General features: G+C 45.6%; 1 protein-coding gene and 1 long non-coding RNA gene across 6 annotated transcripts in view; one reads left to right on the forward strand and one right to left on the reverse strand.

The window, feature by feature from the left end:
* ptprea (protein tyrosine phosphatase receptor type Ea) overlaps positions 1-19,727 on the forward strand; it is a 60,191-nt gene that overhangs the window by 26,028 nt on the left and 14,436 nt on the right. For all 4 annotated transcript variants that reach the window (XM_037081987.1, XM_037081986.1, XM_037081989.1 and 1 more), the window contains exons 2-3: positions 4,021-4,303; positions 19,604-19,681. In XM_037081987.1, coding sequence (XP_036937882.1) covers positions 19,609-19,681 — 73 coding nt within the window. In that variant the 5' untranslated portion in view covers positions 4,021-4,303; positions 19,604-19,608. The remainder of the gene's footprint in view (positions 1-4,020; positions 4,304-19,603; positions 19,682-19,727) is intronic.
* Positions 1-19,727, reverse strand: part of LOC119010116 — a 66,529-nt gene that overhangs the window by 3,345 nt on the left and 43,457 nt on the right. Inside the window, exon 5 of one of the 2 annotated variants that reach the window (XR_005071907.1) lies at positions 5,384-5,476. The exons of the other annotated variant lie outside the window; for it this stretch is intronic. This is a non-coding gene — a long non-coding RNA (uncharacterized LOC119010116). The remainder of the gene's footprint in view (positions 1-5,383; positions 5,477-19,727) is intronic. 2 annotated transcript variants of the gene reach the window in all.

A 19,727-nucleotide genomic window follows, 5' to 3' on the forward strand; every position in this document is an offset into this window, starting at 1 on the left:
GGGTTTACTCCAAACAAAATTTTAGAACCCAAACTTTTTGACAATGCTGGATTTGTTTGTTGTTTCTCACTGAATCCCCAAAAGATGGTACTTCTTTTTGAGCTCTGGGGTCTTGAGATTATTTGAACTTGCCTAACCCCAAACAAAAATCCCATTGGTTTTCTTGAGGGTATATAGGAATCCAGATGTGAGATAAAGGCTTTGAAAGTCTCGACATTTAGGAGTAAGGACCTCAAAGGTAAGGGTCTGATATATTAGATATCAAGGAGACCGATAGTCCTCTGCAGCGAATATCAAACCTTCAAAACTTTCATCATTATTTGATACGTTTAGTTGCTAGTTACTTTGCTGATTCAGATTGTTCAGCGTTTACAGGCTATTCATTGTGGGATGTTGCATCAGAGCCAACGTAGCACATTTTGAAATTAGTTTATTCAGCAATCTGACAGAAAAATCACTGATTCTGACGTTGAAAAATCACTATCAGCCCCGGTATTTGGCCAGGCTGATGATCGGATAAGCCCGACTTGTAAGTGTTCAAAAAGTGCTCAAATCTTTGCTCTCACAACGCTGCTTAATTGCAACCCCTTAACACAGATTTCATTGCAAATTTTCCCTCTCAGGTTGATTCATGTGAATAATTATATGCCAGAGAAAGTGATTTTATTCAGGAATTCATAAAAAGTAAAGGAAAGATTGAGTAAAGTCTTAAAGACAGCTCATTTTGGCTGCCTTCCTATCTCGTGAATCCTCACCCAACCCCTGAGATTTGTCTTCCAACTCACTGCAGAAGGTCCTGAACTTTTCATGGAGGCTTCGCGTTTATGACAATGACTGGCAGGTCAAAGACGGCCTCTGTAAACACAGTGCTGTTCTGGACTGATGCCGGAGCCCGATAGTGACTCCGATGGCTCCTCAGCGAGTGAAGTGACATCTCTCTCTCTCTCTCTCTCTCTCTCTCTGGCAGTGTGTGTGTGAGTGTGTGTGCATGTGAGTATGTGTGCATGTGTGAGGCAGTGGGTCGTCCTCAAAGCTTATCTCTATAAATGGATTTGTGTTGGTGCCCGCAGAGATCTCGGTATGATGCTCTAATCTGATTGACCATAACCCTCAAGAGGTGGGTGAGTCAAAGAGGCCAAAGTGTGTGTGTGTGTGTTTGTGTACGTATGCATATAGGTGTATGAGGTGTCCATCCCTCTTTGAGCTGGTATTCGTCACCTTGGCTCTATGTATTTTTCGCCTGACTCTTGTCGGGGGGGAAATCACAGCAGTGTGAGAGTTTTGGGGTTGAAACTGTGTGTTTGAGTCTGCAAGACGTGCAAAGAGGTCCATGTGTTGGCCAGTCGGGTACACCCTCGGATGAAGCACGGCGAGGTTATATAAAGAAAATACAACATCATGTCTTTTAAGTCTGCACACACACACACACACACACACACACACACACACACACACACACACACACAGGCACGCACACACAGACCTGGCATCTGGCCTGCCAGAGAGCAGAGATCCGACACAGTGCCAGAGATGATTTGTCATTTCTCTGTGCCGCCTTTTATGTGTTATGCTGCCGTGAAAACTCTGCAGGTTTCTTCATTTTGATGTGACACCCAGCCTCGTGTTATTAATGCTAATTTGAATGCCAGATGTGGGGGGACTCGAGTCACGTGACTTAACTCAAATCAGAAATCAACTAACCTGGCAACCAGCTGGGACTCGGCAGGCCCATTGGAAGCTAACACACTAGGACTAAGGCTAAGGAAGGCTAGTCCAAAAATCACAACATACTAAATCAAGAGTCATGTTGTCTGGCGACAGTAAAAAGTTCCCACTCCATTCGTTGCGTCATACAACCTTAAGTTAAACACAACTGAGCGTATCAGCCCGATACAGTCGACCAATCCAAATGTAATATGAATCTTGTGTGAGACCGGCCCATATTTATTTGGTGTTTATCAGGTGCGCTCTGGTAATCTGTGTAAGACTGTAAGGACGCTGAGGGCTGCCTGGTTCACCACACACAGTCAGTGTCGGTGCTCCTGCTTCCCTTGAATACACATCATAAAAATGGTGTTATTGTAGCTTAGAAAAGATAAGGAACTTAGTTGTTTTTTAATGAAGATAAGCGAGCAGCTAAGACAGGGAGTGTGAGGTGGGCGTCCTTGTTTCAATGAGTCAACCTGGGGACGACTGTAGGCAGGTAAAAAAAAAAAAAAGATTATAACCACTTTGTCCTCGTCTCCCACTCACTCCCAGCCAGGCTTTCTTATCTTTTTCAAGTCGCCAGTGGCTGGGCGGGATTGTCGCCAGTCAACGCTGCTCGAGTGGCACGAATGGTGACCCTTCCACACACAGACGGGACACACACACACACACACACACACACACACACACACACACACACACACACACACACACACATTATGCAGCTTTCACGCTGTCTCCCCTCTGATGCTGTTGAGCCTTACAGGGAGGTTCCTCTATTATTCACTAGTTTGCTTGATCTGATTCAACCCTGTCAGACCTCGTATCATTTATTCATGACCTTTGACATGATGTGTGATTTGAAATTCTACCTCACGATGCTTTCCAGGAACTGAGGTGTGAAATGTTAAACTGTCCTACGCGGGAACGCCGATACAATCTTTTTTTTTTTTTTCCTACCCTGCCTTTTCCGATCGCACACACTTTTTAGCTCGTGCCATCGTGGAAATCCTCAAACACGACGCCTCATTCTGCGGGGCGCCATAGAGCAAACGTCAACTGCCCATTTTCATTGAGAAGACGAGGCGGAGACGAGCGCGGGCTCGCAGGAGATGTGTCCATTCATTTATAGTTATACAGCCTCAGGGATAAAGAGAGAGAGATAGAGAGAGAAAGAGAGAACCCCCTCTCTTACACCTCCCCTGATCTGCTCGGCTAGACGAGGAACGTCGCCATGGCAACCGCTCAGCATGCTTCCCCCAGCCACTGGTGGACGGCAAACCTTGTATCTCCTAAATGTCAAAGTTGCGAGGGCGCGGATGAAAGGACGACTCGCGACCGCGCAGTCTGTGCCAAAGGTTTCCCCGGTTTCAAGAATGTAGTTGGTGTACTTCGTTCTGTCAACCTGGATCCTTTGGTTGAGGATTAAAAAAACTGCACTTACGAGGTTTTTTTTTTTTTTTACACCCTGCTTTTCCAGATCCGTTCGCTGCTCGGTGTTCCCAGGTAGATAAATGTGTGCTCCTTGTCCCCTTTATTTCCTCACAGGCCTCCCATGGGTAATAGCAGGGATTATATATTAGGTGTCACCAACCTGCAATCTCTACTTTAGCTTTATAGAGCAACATAGACCAGTAATATTTCTTACAAGTAGACCAAAAATAGAAAAAGAAAAAAAGAAAAAAATCTGTGACATATGTGACTTAATATGCTCGTAAGGGGACAGAGGGAGGTTCCAAATCTGGGCTGATATGCTTATTCTCGCCATCAGTGGATTTGGAAAAAACGGAGGGGAAACTTTAATTTTTGAGTGTTTAAATGAGGTTTGGCCTGGGAGTTCGCTGCTGGATTTGGTAGACTAATTTGCATGACAGGCGCTCTGTAAAATTTAATTCTCCCCTCCCAAAAATGAACTCATTTAACTCCTGACTAATTTACAAGTCTCTCCTTCACCATGGTTACGTTTAGTGACCATCTGCGTATCACCCTGGGGCATCGTCTTCAGACTTGGTGCCTTCCTCACCGCTCCTTTGCTGATGAGGAAAACTTCCCTCAAGGCTAAATGTCATCAGTATGCACGGAGGGTAACGTGCAGAGGGTAAATGTGCTGTTTCATAATGCTCCAGGGTCTGCTTATTACTTCACGGCCCTTCTCCTTTGGGGAAGCTGTCCTCGGCGCTTCTTCTTCTTGCTACATATCGTTTCTGCTCAAGACAGGAACTGCATCACAGCTTCTCCTCCTCATGTGTGTCTCAAGGTCCTTGCTGTGTAGTGAACATGCTCTTTTGTCCTCTTCGCTCTGTTTGAATAAAGGTGGTGAGCAGCGTCCCTGTGAGGCTTGCAGCGCTGCCCTACAAAACCTGCATGGTGAGCTCCTTGAGGCGAAGCGCTGAGACCCAGAACCTGCCGCCACCGCCTGGATCCAGGGATCGTCTCTCCTCGCTGGGCTGTGAGAGTGGACCGCACTACCTTACTTCCAGCTTCTGTCCAAGTTCTTGGTGAGGGGTAACAATGTGACTCCTGGACTCTGTCAGAACCATGTGACCCGCTATTATGGATCTGAGAATCAGCATACATTGAATCAACACTCATCCAGGTAAGCTACCTGCAGACATAACACTGCCTCAGGAGTTTTTTTTTTTTTTTTTAAGAGGTTAGTCTTTGGGGATCCTCACTACTTCTTTTGAGTTCCTCAAGGCTGTTTGTTTTCTTGGTATATTAATAGTTTTAGAGCACTTTCCTGGCAAATTTGTGGCTATTCAGCCACTTCCGCAATCTGGAGATTCACGGGCTACAGTGTGCTGTTTGTGTCAGCTGGTAAAAAGGATCAAGCAACAGAAACAGGAAGTGGGACAGCAGTGAGAACAGAGCACTGTACAGCACAGTGTGGAGTCGTGAGAACTCCATTGACTCGTGCAGCCTGCCGCTTATTCACATCAGCCATATTGTTTAGAATATTAAATAAAATAGAGATGAGGGAATTCTGGTATTTTTTAAACCTTACTTACCCAACACAAGTTTTGCAATCGGCCCATTAGACCGCTGCAGCTGGCAGCCATGACTCGGCTGCTTGTCAGGCAACTACGACCATCAAAGTTACATCCACTGTTTTTGGACGTTGTTTTTGCCAGTGACAGGCTCAGGCAGTTATTGGTGATGTCTGACAATGCTACAGCAGTGATTCTGATGGAGACAGACCTTTTTGTTCAATAAGATCCTTTTCTTAACTAGGAATGTAGGTCTCATTCATGGAGCTCTGAAATCTCACGAGAGGTGACATGTAGCAGGAAGACGACTGCGGCAACGTGAGTCAGATTTGAAGAGAGGATGTTGGAGTTTCCAGTGCGCACCAAATTCATGGCTAGCGAGCTAATTTTGTCAATCTAGATGAACTCTGAAAACTCACCTTCCGAGATTTCAGAGCGAGACGAAAAGGTCCATCGCTGTAGGAACTGTAACCTCATCCTGTCAGTGGCAAAAACAGACACCTCTTCCCTTTTTAGGGTTAGTTAGTCCACTTATTCTAGGCTGAATACACTTGCACTCACTTGAGATTTCAAACCTCAACTTAAGACTTGAGTATTTTTGACGTTGAGGCAGATTTTTCTGAGGTTTGTTTCTTTTAGAATAATACTGTGACATTTAAGCGGTGGCATAATTAATGTTAAAGACTTACAGGTATCTGTGTGTTAGGCATGATGGCCTTGAGATTCGTAGTCTCCACCGTTAACTGAGGTTACTGAGGTCTTCCCAGATAGATTGTCTGCTTCTGTCAAATGACACACACACACACTCACTCAGTCTGTAATTTAAGAACCGATTTACTTTCCTGTTTTCACAATTTGTGCCGACGGCCGACAGGAATTTCGCCAAACTGATGTGACGATTAGCGATGCTGGAACTGCAAAAGCCAAATATTCTTTAATGACTTGCGGAGGTGCTGGGCCATGAAAAAGAAGGACAAAGGGAAAATGGAGTAAAAGGAGGGATGGAAAAAAACAAAGCCTGGGGTCCAAGACGGAAGGAAAGAGAAAGGAGAGGAGACTGCGAGTGTGTTTGTGTTGAAATGTGTGGCCAAGTCATTGTCTGTCCGACTGTGTGTGTGTGTGTGTGTGTGCATGTGTACGTATCTTATCCAGGGGTTTTTTCTGTCAGGAGTGTGTGGCAGTCCTGCTCCCGCTTCCCCTCTGGAGCAGAGCGGTACAGGAAGGCCGGCTGGCTGGTTGGCTGACTGCACAGGAAAGGAAACGGTCTCTATCAAACGGCAGATGGAGGACAGCATGTGCTTACACTGCAGAAAACACACACACACACACACACAGACATGCATGCATGCACGCAGGCCCACACGCATGCACTCCTGTGTGCAAATACAGTAGCTTTTATTAGAAGTATGACCCAGATGGCACGTCGCAAGTTCTCGCCAAGTTCTAGTTGAATGAAGATGGAGTACATCCCTACGTTACAAACAAGCTTCTGAAATGTTTTCATAACAGCAAAGTTATTTCTTCTTCACTTGAAGGTTGTTTTGCCCTCTCGACTTTTCTCCAAGCCCCCCCCCCCCTCCCCCTCCACACTTTATTTATACTTTACATAATGCTGCAGTCCCCTGTAGCTCCTCAACCTTCAGCATCCCTATTCAGCGCTGAAAAACAGACCCGGGTCAAAAAAGTATTTGCACAGAGGCTTTTGTTTTCATTTTCGCTGCGAGTGTCGGCGGGGTTTTTTGTTCACCGCGCTGAAAGAAATGTGATCATGTTAGGACGGTAATGACTTTTAGACTGTTGTCAGGTGTTTGGGACGAAACTGTGTTGATTTGAGTTTTCTGTCTCGTCTCTCGAGTGAGCAGAGCTGAAGTTTTGACCCTTGTGTTACCTCCGCGGCCTGCAGGTCAAGAACATTTGTCTGTTCTTGAGATTTAGTGATACCTAATATGTCACCACGACCTCCTCCTCCTGTTCCCCTGCCTGGTGTTTATGTCCATGATTTCTGCTGCCCTGTCATGCCTCCATGCCTCTGTCAGGACCTGTTAGTGGCTGCCCACGACTCTCCCTGCACACCAGCCCTGTCTTGCAGAGCTTTTGTCAGTGCTGTGTGGACACTGGATGTTGCACTTCCTTTTTCCAAGAGGGCAGCGAGTTCTCCGAGAGGCCTGCGACGTAACGCGCTCATTCGCTCTCAATATGGTGTGTGTGTGTGTGTGAGTGTGTCCTTTCTCATTCACGTAACAAGCCTGCTTAGGCTGGGAGGACAATGAGGCTCACTATGGTGCCCAAGGCCTCGCCGAATGACTCATATTTCTATAGCATCCAGGCAAACAACAGGGGTTACACAATCTTAATCAACAAAGTGCTGCTCATAATGTGCTCCGCAGGGGCCGTGATCCTGCAAAAGAGGATTTTGAAAAATGTGTCAGGTTGAGGTTTTGGGGGTAACATAATTACTGTGCTTCCACTTCCAGTTTCACCCTAGAAGGTGGCCAGCTGGAGCCGCTGTGCATCTGGACTGCCAAGGCTGTGAAAAAACCAGTTGTTTTGTTGTGCGTCAAACCTGTTGTCGCCGGATTGGGCGCAATGAAGGGGCCTGTTTTTAACGGGAGGATGATGCGCAACGCAGACGATTTTTGACAGTGAAAATCTCACTCTCCGTGCAGACGGTCTGGGGACGCTCCTCGTGTCTCACTCTTTAAAAGACTCACAGGAGCGATTTATGGTCTGCATCTGCACCGTGCAGACAGGTCTGCTCTATCTCCGCAGAGCAGCAGAGGCATGCTCCTCATCCTCGCAGCGTGGGCCGTTCACTTATCCCCTCTCTGGTCCCGCATCTCCTCCTCCTTCCCCTTTTTTTCCTCCCCTCAGAATCAAGTGGCTTTTTGTTCTCCCGCAGCGGTGCTTATCACTCGTTTCTCCACCGCTGTCCTCCCTCCCCTCCTCCTCCACCTCCTCCTCCTCCTCTCTGGGAATGAAAGGATATTTTTTTTGGAGGGGGGGGGTAGATCTTGTCAGTCCTGCACAGATCCTGAAGGAGTGTGGTTTATCTCTTGTCTCTCGGTGTCTGAAAATAAGGGGGTTCTGTGCAAGATCCCCTCTCTCTCTCTCTGTCTTTTCTCCAGGGGTTAGGTCTGTTTAGCCACCAGCCTCTGCATCGGCACTGATGTTAAATAAATCTCTCGGTAAGAAAAGCTTTGTGGATTGTCATCATTACAGGCACTGACACTGCTATTTATTTTAACGTATTTGAGTGAGGTGGGTTTCTCTGTCCCATGGGACTCCTCAATTGCCTGTTATTTCTGCGCTTGAATAACATGACATAAAAACGAGCCCTGGCGGTTCTCCGGGGAGGCAGTCTGGCTGGTTCTTAGGCTCTCAAATCTGGCTCCAAGGCGGCATCTGAGTCAGCTGTTATGAATCAGCATGGAACTACACTTTAATCTGCTTAATCTTGTTTATTGACCGTTCCAACTTTGTAGAGAGGGCTCTGACAAATTTATGGTCAGTTAAAGAGGTGATTTACCAACAATGTGACCACCAGTCATCATTTTGTTTATTGTTTCGGATTCGTTCGGATGTGTAAATGGAATTCAGCAAATTCCAGAGGCTCAGCGTCAGACAGGATGTGGTGTCTGAGCAAATGACTGTGAGAAATATAAAGGGGGAAGCTTTCAGATCTGAAAGGTGGAAAGTGCTTTAACTGCATTCCCGCTGACCAGCAGGGGGCAACTGCACTGGTTTCAGTAAGAGGTCAGATTACATGTAAGTGTATGAAAAATAATATTATTATTATTATTATTATTATTATTATTATTAACAAAATGACCCTACTTCTCACTTGATTTACAAGCTCAGTAAACAGTTAACCAATGAGTTTCTGGTCTCGGCTATAACTGTGTTTCTGCATTGATTCCTGTACGTAAATGCACGAGAAGAAATTAAGAGTAACCTCAGTCCAATCAGATGGCAAGGACATGCAACAAATAAAACCGACAGGATTTTTAAAATATTTTGGACAAACTCAGGCTGGCATTTCATCCTTGCTAAGCTAATTTTACAGAAAAAAAAAAATCAAGGATGCTGCAATTGAAAGTAAACACAGAACGACGTCCCTGAGGTCTCCCTGTGTCTTTTGACTGCTCAGCGCACTTCCTGGTCTACTTTCTTTTTGTTTACCCGTTGGTGTGTTTACATAGTGGCTCTTACAGTATTTAGCCTGTGTGTGGTTGCTCGAGGAACAGCAGTGAATGTAGGACTGTGTCTTTGTGTCCACAAGTTTTTACATTGCAGTCAAACAGTGCAGTTTTTATTGAATGATGGTTCTGATAAAGGGGAGAATCCAGTTGTGGCTAATCGCTGGCACTTTGTTACAACGGCTACATGGATTTACGGCTACTACTCTCTGTGTTTGTTTGTGTCCAAAGACAAGCTTTTGGATTATTTATATTTAAAGTTCTTTAGCATCAGGCTCACTCCCCTTCCCTGGATAAACGTCCTGTTTTCCCAATTCTCTATAATTAGAGTTATCCTTGAAGAATGCACATCTGACCTGAACTCAGACCTCTAAAATAGGAGCCTGCGGCCTTTAATTCAGGAGCCTAAGAACTCATTAGTTTACCACTGTATGTTTTGCATTTCTGCTCCTCTTAATGGCTCTACAAGTTGAGCATTAAATTTCCCATACATCACCACGCTGACAACCCCCAAGCTTTACACACAATCCCTTCTTCTTCTTCGCCTTCATCTCTCTTACCTTCCCTCCCTGTTTCTCACACTAATACCTGTTCAGTAGCAGAGTGCTGGTAATCACAGAGTGCCGGGCGATAATGAGAAGTGTCACAGCTCTAGTTTCGTCATTTTCAGCCCAGCTGCCGCGCATTACGCCGGCTATCGATGGCTCTGATTCCAGCCCGTAATTGCGCTGCTGCTGAATAATTGAAGGGGGGGAGTGGAGGTAAATCCCAGAGGTGTCAGGGTGGGAGAAAGATGGATGCCGCGGTGTTCAATGTTGTCAGGTTGGGAGGTGTAAGGGGGCCTGGTGGATGATGAGACCCTCACGGAGAGATTATTCTCCTACACACACACACACACACACATGTTGAGGATGATGGACCACGAGCAGAATGATTTCTGGCATGCTGGGTCTCAAGCAGGCTCTGGCACATGTGTTTCCCATGGATCCCTCCTGTGGTGCGCTTGTGGATTTGTGGGTATGTGCGTGTCCTCGTGTGTGTGTGTCAGTGTGTATTTCATGCCAAGCAGCCGTAGCAATAGCCTCACATGCCAATTGTTAGCAGATTTGGTGCTGAAACGTATGCATGTAGTGCGTTTGTGCAGGCGTGTAAATCTGCGGATCAGAAGTGATTGAAAGACCTAGTGGCGCCTCACAGTAATTAAGCGTGACTGTGTGCGTCTGTGTCACACTCACACGAGTGACACTCAAACAAGCCGACCGAGTGTAAGCTCAGATGTGGTGCAAGTGCAGACGACAGACCAAAGTAAATATTTACAACCAATTACACTCTTGGTTTCCATGCCTGACCAGAATTTGACAGTAGCTTTTAAGGGGCTGACGACGCTAAGTCGTACACTAAACGAGAGCCGCTCTCAAACGTTGCAGTTATGGCTGGAATGTTTTTAAGAGGATTATCAATAATCGCTTCTCATCTAGCACAGTGTTATTCTTAACTAATGTGCAGCAGCTAAAAGCTCTCATTTCCAGTGAGGACTGCACTAATGGTGGTGCTTTTAGGGTCAGACACAGTAGCTGCCATATCTCAGTCAACAGGATGTTTTGGTCTAAACCTGGCAACCAGCTTTTAAAAATGTTTTTTTCTTCCTGCCGTTGGCCTACATGGCTTTCTCTTTGTTCTTTTCATGCAGTAAAAGTTCTTGCATGCAAACATAACAACAGCACATATGCATTTTCTCACACGTTCAGCTCAGGTCTCTTTTGGGAGATGCTACATTTGTTCCCATAGACGGTGAAGGGCTGACGCTGCAGAGCGGAGCCAGCGGGTCTCCAAGGTCATTACCACTGCCATAGCGTCTGGGCGCCCTGGGAAGGAGGCAGGAATTGATTAATGACAATGCTAGGAGCGCAGGAGGGGAGGGACCCGGATTGGCAAGAGAGCAGCGCTGCAGAGGTAGAGCTGTTACTGTACAATGGTGCTATAGATAGCTCGGGTGTGAGATACTGCAGAGTGTGACACAGAAATGCAACTGCACATGATAATCACAACGCTGATCTTCATGTATCTAAATTAGGTCCAGCTGAATTAGAGGCACCGACAGCTCTAAAGCCTTCGTCCCCACATGCCTGATCCAACATATGTAACACACAAGAAAGTGAGGTTTACCAAGTAACCAGCCTACAATAAGCTGAACGTTAGCCCTCGTGACAGCACACGGTGGCTAAACACATCTTCCAAACCTGAACAATATCCCTGGCGGTTCTTGAATGCAGACCTACCAGAGGCTAACATGAGCAGCCAAGCTAGCTTCAGCTTGTCTTTGTAACAGACATTTATAGTTAGCTATACCCCAGTTTATTCTTGTGTTTAATTAATTTAAGTCTGGCTTTTCTTCTGACAATACTTAGAAGTCAAAGAGTTGGGAGATTTTGAACTTTCCATTGCAATACCAGAAGAACAGGTGGATCATCAGCAGAGCAAAGTCACATCCCAATCTGGTTCAGGACCAACTCGATTCCTTAGTTAGCAGGCTTCTCTTCAGTATTACATGCTAACTAAAGAAAGCTTAGTCCTTCTTATACTTATAACTTAAGCATACATTTGTCAGACTTACATAAAAACAATGAACTGTTTAATGTAGGCAGGCCAAGCAGCTTGTTAAAGCTGGCCAGCTTTAGGTTAGGGTTAGCATGCTAGGTAGTTTATGGCTGATGCATGGTAAAATAATAATCTGTCTGGGAAGAATAACCGCTGTCTTCACTGGTTGTAAACAACCACCATCACCAACGAAAGAATATTTAAGCTATTCACTCCCTCACTTTCCAAAAAAATTGTAGGAACAAAATTAAACTGAATTGAATTGGTACATTGTTGGAAACAACAAAAAGGTCTGACAATTTTCAGACATTTGAATCCAGAAATGTTATGTATTCTATCTTAACACTCCTTCCAACGCTTTTTACCAAAAGTCACTGTTCCCCAGGAGCTGTTGACGCAGACAAAAACCCGAACTGACATCAGGCTCTCAGATTTACAAAGTGTGTCTGTCTGCTGGGCTGACATGTTCAGCATCCCACAGGTGCCACACGTTGGTGGCGGTACTGCTGGCCAGGTTACCATGGGAACACATTCTGAAGAACAGCGGCATAGGTGTTCAATCAGATCTACATTTTCCACAGTGTACTTTCTAAAATCCCCTCTGAAAGAAGAGAAAACCAGCTTCTAAATAATATATATCCACATGAACTGCTCTGTATTAAAAGCCTGAATTTAGATCATGGATGTGGTCTTCAAGGATCGGTGGATAGGGAGCAACACTGATCACCTTGTCCGACTAGGTTACGTTGCATCGGAAGTGTGGAAGTGGTCTCACATCTGTGGGAGGACATGGACACCCCAGCTTTATGTCCTCAGCGAGGACTGTGAATGTAGCACGCTGTCCTTTAAATAGCTAACCCGGCCCCAAAGGCAGAGAGCACAGAGGCAGAGAGGTGACACGAGGACGACCTACTCGAATAGAAAGCGTGAACTTATGAGACCTGCAGTTTTCTGGCCGAATCGGACTCCTTTGAAAATTTACCGAGCGCTTACTCTTTTCTTTTAGAGGTTTTCCTTCACACTAGAAACATATACCTAATATTAACTATAAGGGCACTCCTGTGATTTGCATTTCAATATATTTAATGGACTCATAAGAGTAATGACAACACACACAAAACCCAAAGCATCAACTTCTCCCTTGGCACCTTTCTCTAGTGTGTGAAAACCAACCCTAACCACAGAAATGTTACACCTGTTACTGTAGTTACAGGGAATAAACACAATACAGCATCCAACCGCAGCATGACTCGACATCACACTGATCAGCTCTCGCAGCTTTTGCTCTATAAATAAGACTTCTCTATTCTGCGCACAGCTCACTCTGCGGTAGCACCACAGTGAGCAAGCTGCTAACAAAGACACAGTCACTTGTTCTTGTTTTAAATAGAACTCCTTACGAGGATAAATATGTTGAACCAGAAGTAATGGTGCCAGCACTGATGCCGTCACCTGTGACCATATGTGCTAACTGTAGGACGAAGTGGATCCATTGGGTAACACTATATTTGAAAGTGTGTGTGCACAACGACTTCTTGAATAACTGTTTGACTGTTGTCATCGAGTGTCATTAAGTGTCACCCGGTCAATAATGTCGTTTCTGGAGAGGGTTGAGGTTAATTGACAGATTACACTTTTCAGTATTCCTCCTTGTTCATGGCAGGTGTCATATCAGTGTTCTGCACACACAACTGGATTTGAGATTAAACAAGATCATTTGGGCCATGCTAAGCTATAATCATTTAAAAGGTAAAATGGGTAAAAACTCGCCATACTCAGTGGGGGGCTGCATATCACTAGACTGACCCCTAACTGTTGCTAAATAACTAGCTAGTTAGCTCAGTTAGCCATGCAACTAGCAGTCCAGAGTGGGAGTTCAGAGAATGATGGAAGTTAATGGGTATATAATATAAAATGTAACGGCAATATAACAATAACAACATTTGAATATGGATAATCTTGTTAATTTAGTTATTAAAGTTGTGACATACTACAGGCTACTGCAATCTTTCGTTACTTATCGGCTGGCATTAGCATTACTGCTAAATCTGTAATAGGCTAACATCGGACAGCCACTTTATCTGTCTGGACATACAGTGCTTATCATAATAATTACTGTGTAGCCTACATTCAGTGGGATTTTCAGTTGGTTTAAAGGATTAATATACACATACAGATGCCACTCTCTGTTCGTTCAGGGTTAGCTTAGCTTAGCTTTAAGACATGAAGCATTTCCACCCTTGCACTTCCCTGTCGTCCCCGCTCCACCCAACTCACACCTTATCCTCCCACCATCTTGGTGAAAACTAAGTCACGACTAGCTTATCTGTCTCTTCCTCAGAGCTGACTGGGAGATGGTCCAGTGTGCTCCTCACTCTGTCCGGCACACGTCAGACAACCTCAGCAAGAGTGTCGACCTTCGTCCACTATAACGTCAAATACACTGTGACAGCTCGCTCCCCATGCACGTCCCCTGGGACCCCGTGCCTCTTGCATTTCATGTCATTCACTTTTTTTTTCCTCTCTTAAGAAATTAACCAGTTAGTTACAGGTCAGTGGATGTCTGGTTATTAACTTCAGCGTAAACCAAAATTGAAATCCCTTGTGCAGAAAATGAGATTGGTATCGATTTCCCCCCTCCACATTTCTCTGCAAGAAACCAATTTAAAATGTAAAAATGTTCCGGACACGTTTGAAGAAGGGCAGAAGGCTTCAAGTTTCTGGTTGTTTTCCCTCTAATAAAGCCGTCTTGCAGGTTTCGGTTATATAAAAACAACATGTAGCCTGAAGGGTAAACAATCTGGCAGCTTTTTTTGCTCAGAGGACACAATGTACCTAGTGGCCGCTCACCCCGTCTCATCGCCCCTACACCCACCGCCCATTTTCCGAATTCCCCAGCTGATGTATTTGAAGAGACAGAGAGACTCTGTGCCTGGAGAAAACCACATTCAGTGGAACTGACAGAGCTCTGTCCACGGGAAGACGCGATGCCAGGGAACACCGCGTTTCCTGTCAGAGGCGAAGACAGCCAATTTCTCCGTCTTATCTTCTAATTGTAACGAGCTTGTCCTTTCTGATAGTCGGGTTTCTGGGGCTAATTAGTGAGACAATAGTGGAGAGCTGCAGGGGTATCATTATGTCACTCAGGGCTTCTTTTTTTAAAACCCAGACTAAAGGAATGACAGAGGCAGGAAGCGTACCACAAGGAAAACACAGGTCCGCTGAGAGGGATAGCTCATCCTCCAAAACAAAACACTGTCAGGGAAAAAAACATTTATCAGCACTTTGGTTTTGGAACCATAAAAGATTCACCATGAGTCAGAATCCCCCACGCTGCCTTTTTTCCTGCTTGGAGCTAGAAGAAAGAAGGCGAAAGAGAGACATTGTAGTGGCCCGTTTGTGTTCTCGGCTGCTTGGCTTGTGTGATGTGACACGATGATATCTGTGCATGTCCAAGCCTTTTGTTTATATGCTGTGAGGTATGCAGGCACTCACAGGTGGCAGGGCTGTAATCAGCTGGAGACGGAGCTGTGAGTCACAGAGCGCATACCAGATGCTGGAGGGTCTCTATGAACACATAACAGCGGCCGCGGTGTTGTCAGGTACAGTATGGAGGCAGAGGCTCGACTGCGTGATGACATGATTACGGTCAGTAATATTCACGCAGATTCTGACGTGGAAAGCTGCTGTCTGAGGATTTGATTGCGAAATTAAGCAGCTTCATTGGCTGTATGAAAACACGTACTCATGAAGTACATATCACATCAAGACCAACAGCAAAGAAGGATCTCAGTCCAGACCAGCGTTTTAGTGCCGTTTGAGAAATAATCTTCCTCTAGACTAAGACGTGTGTCAGAAGGCAGTTCATCTACACTGGGCCTGTGCTTCCTGATGTAAACAAGAAGCAGATCATATACACTATGGTTGGTTGCTTAGTTACTGAAAATACTCTGACGGAGGCAGGCAAACGACTGGTCCTCACAGACTCTTCTTGGATAATGTCGTTAAAACATTGTTGGCAGACATTTTTTTCTCCATCATTCCTCCACTGATGTCCGATCATGTCTAAATACCGACAGCGTAACATCGATTTCGTCAGTGTGCTTTTTCAAATACTGAGATATCATATGACTAACACGTACGCCGAGTTCACACTTGCCAGTGTTGCGACATCCACTGATTAAGCCTGATTAGGAAGCAAAGGGGCGTCAATGTCTGTGTGATTGTTTTTCAAAAATCTCTTTTTTTTTTTAAAACCAGCTAGGCGTAAATGCTGGAAGCCAACTTCTTAATGTTTTCACCCTTGAAGGAGCTGATCAATGTTAGGGACCTGAGATGCTGTTTATAAAAAAGCCGAGGTGCAAAGAAAAAGTTTTGTTTTAAGAAATCCTTGTCCTTGGTTTCAGCTGAGGCGGAGTCTCCCTCTACCATCACATTAAATTGGCATTTGAACTGCAGCTCCTGTCAGTACAGCTGAGGCCTCCCATCCTGCAGCCCAGGACGACCTGCCGTGAGACAGAGCAAACTCTGTGCACGCTGGGTAACTCAGGACACACATAGCACTGAAATAACTGTCCGACTAGCAGGCCACGACAATACCCTTTCCCCCCGGGCTGCTTGCAAATGTCTCCTATCGGGGAAAAAAAAGGACGCCTTAGATCTTCCCCCCGAGCTGACATCTCCCATGACCTATTTTCATTATGGCTGATGGCTGGTGACTAGCTGCGGAGTGCTAAATGGAGAAAGGACAATACACAGATGAGAGCACACACACACACACAATGTGATGATAGCTGTGTGCCCAGAGTCTGACCCGAGCTAAATGATGACGAACACTAATAGTCTAATTTGAGACTTGTGGTGTTGGCTGGTTTGTGCTGAGCGAGAAATAAGAAAAGAGAGATTAGATACCCGGAGGCAGAGGAAGCTGCGTGGTTTAAATTTACGTGTGGGACATCCCCCCCCCCCACACACACACACAAAGAGAGCGGGAAAGGAAGTCGGCGAACTCCTCTGAGATGCTGGAGAGGTCAGGCTAGAGATCGACGCGGTGACAAGATGGGAAAAGCTAGAGAGCAAGAGGAGGGAGGAAACGGGCTGAGGTCCCAGAGGAGCAGTTGAGCCATGCAGGGGTCGAAGGCTAACATGACATCTCCAGAGGTGATGGAGAGGAGAGAGGCAGCGACGCTTTACCCACAAGACACAGCCCCGGGGGCGAGCTATGAGCGCTCTGCTGGGTATCCCCTGTTCAGCCATCATACGCACAAACAAACAAACAAACAGACAAGGCATACATAAAATTCAATCGAGCTTGTGTAGTGGAAAGTCCCGAATGGCGCCAAGAGTTTCCACACCACAAAACCTCAGAGTCCTACCCCTCAGGATCAACACACGGCACTAACTCGGCTCAATATTCTCCCCCTTCATCCGAGCTTGTGACATTTGCAGAGAGGGCCTTGAAGAAAGGGGGGGATAAAGAGGCGAGGAGAGCTGGGGGTAGCACTCTCCTCCACTCTCTTCTCCTCTCTCATTAGAATTCTCTCATCAGTCTCCCCTATGGGCTCAAGGGGGGTGGGGGGGTGGGATGGGGGGGGAGGGGGGGTGTGGACATGTCAGGGTTTATTAATCGCTCCAGGAAATATTATTGACCTGGACCTTCTGCTCCCTCTCCTCCCCGCTGCAGTCGGTGTCTCTGTTCTGCCGCCTCCACATTCCTCCGGTGTCCTGCCTGGACACATTACAGGACACTGCGGCACAGCGTGGAGGCTTCAACACACAGTGTCTTCATTGACTATGCACTTGGCCTGGGCTTGCTTTTTCACCGCAGCTGCAAGGCGCGCGCGCGTGCGCGTGCGCGCACACACACACACACACACACACACACACACACCTGCAGTGCTCTGCTTCATTATGGCAGTTTATAGCGGCTCAGTGCGAGTGTGCTTTGCTTGGATTCCAACTTTTACAGCTCTTTGGGGTAAATAAAAAAAAAATAAAAAAACACTCAAGGCTTCATGTTTCTTTTTTTTTTTTCTAAATTACTATGGCTTTCAAAAGAACTGAGGTGCTTAAATCAATGCGATGTGAAGCCCGCTCTGAATGCTCAAACGCGAGAATCGATCGGAGATACTCCTCCATCCCTCCTCCTCTGCATTCTTCTTCCACCAGGAGAAAATGAGGGAGTGATCATTCAGCTGAGACTCCTGGATGTCACTGTGTGATGGGAGGGTGGGGGAGAGGGTGAGGAGTCTGGATGGAGCTCATGGTGCTGTGGGTGTCGGTGTGCGTAGGAGCTATGCATGTGTTTGTGTCGGCGTGATGCTATCAAAGGGGAAGGGAGGGGTGGCAAAGAGCAAAGTGTGAAGGGTGGTAGGTGTTAAGCCTCTCGCTGCTGGAGTCTAGATTTGTCGATACGTTGTGGTCAGCTCGGCTTAGCTTCTCGTTCTTAGTTCAACAACAGTTGACATCCAGGCCTTGTGTTGGCACATGTGTTGCATCTGTTGGTGCTGTGATTTGTAACATATAGTGTATTAAGACCCTACGCATGCTATAAATCCTAGAAGGGACGCGTTTCAGCGTGGCATTGCCACGGAAACAGCAGAAGGAAAACAGCTGTTATCAGCTCAGAGTGGCATTTAATACAGCTCATCTGATAATGCACTGATGAAGGCAAGCGCATATGCCTTATTAGAGTAGTGAGGGGCACTGCATTGAGTAGGGATGTCTCCAATTAGGGTCGGATACCGTTGACATTTGAACTGATGTGCTACCGGTACACAAGGGTATCTTTTTTCAGCATCTTCCTCTCTCTGGAGAATTTACTGGACTACAATGGACTGATGGAATATCAGTGCAGTATTGGACTTCATGTAAAAATATACATAACTGTCAATACATGGAACATTGGTATAACAGTAGGCAGGCCGGGGTAGAAGAAGTGAAACTGACACTGTCTGCTCTATTGTTGTTGTTACTACTGTAGCGCTAGCATACTAGTACAGATACTTGGTTTCAAACATTGGGAAGAAAATCTCAATTCCTGTTTTAATGTACTGAACAGCATGTTGGTAAAGGGATTTTCAGGCGCACAGTTTTATAGATAACGTAGATCAAGAGAGTGGAAAATGCCTGGTTATGTCAATTATTGAACTAATTACCTCAAGATGTTATTGAAGGTGTCGATGCCTCACTTTAGGTGTTGCCTTTCATCTATCAAACTCTGTACACACTTCAGCTTTTATATGTTGTGGCACTCAGGTGTTCCCTCAGGTTAGATGTGGCCCCTTGGTCAGATGTGTATTTTATTATAACAAGTGTGCCCCAGACGTCTCGCTCTCTCTTTCTCTCTCTCTCTCTCTACTTCTACACTAAAAATGGTGCTAGGATTACCACAAATTTAACACTTGTTTAAAAGGTCCAGTGTTTGGGATTTGGTAACATCCAGGAGTGTGGTATGCAGATTGCAACCAGAACACATTTGGCCTGTCCACATTTTTGTCAGGAAATGTGGACGGGCCTCTCTAGAGTCAGTGGAAGATATCCCTGTAGATATAAAAGGCTCCCTCTGAGGTAAAACACAATGATACTTAGTTTCAGGTGATTCTGCACTAATTCAATCTTAATTATGGATAATATCCTCTTTATTATCTTCCTAAATCCTATATACTGGACCTTTAAACACTCCTATCACTTTTTTCTCTATATTTATGTAAACAAGAACATTTAAATTTGTATTTTCTCTTGAATAGATATTGTTTTTTTCTCAATGGGTTGGTGAGGAAGCACTTTATCATGGCCAGCCTTTGCTTTTCATACATTGAAATCTTCTGCCCCCATGTGGACACGTTGAGCATTACAATGTGGGCTTTATGACAGCACTAATGAATGACCAGGATATGAGCGTGTTGTTCCATTGTGCCTTCATGAACTTTGCACCGATGAGCACATTCCCGAAAGCGCCAGCCACCAATAAAGAAATATGTCCCAGATCTGTCAATGGCTTTTGTGTTCCCCTAATGGTGATATTATCCAGCGGCCATGTTCCCATGAATCTTCACTTTGCGAGACATGTCTGGCACTAAATTTAATATCCGTCTTCATTTTGTTTTTCTGCAGTCACAATGGTCCCACTTCTGTTTTTGGTGGCAACCACAACAACATCCAATTCCACCGGCAGTGGCAACCGTACAAAAGGTAAGAACAATAACAAGAGCGATGCACCTCGACATGTGAGGCTGAG

The sequence above is a fragment of the Acanthopagrus latus genome, chromosome 20 (assembly GCF_904848185.1).
Source record: "Acanthopagrus latus isolate v.2019 chromosome 20, fAcaLat1.1, whole genome shotgun sequence".
Taxonomy (NCBI): domain Eukaryota; kingdom Metazoa; phylum Chordata; class Actinopteri; order Spariformes; family Sparidae; genus Acanthopagrus; species Acanthopagrus latus.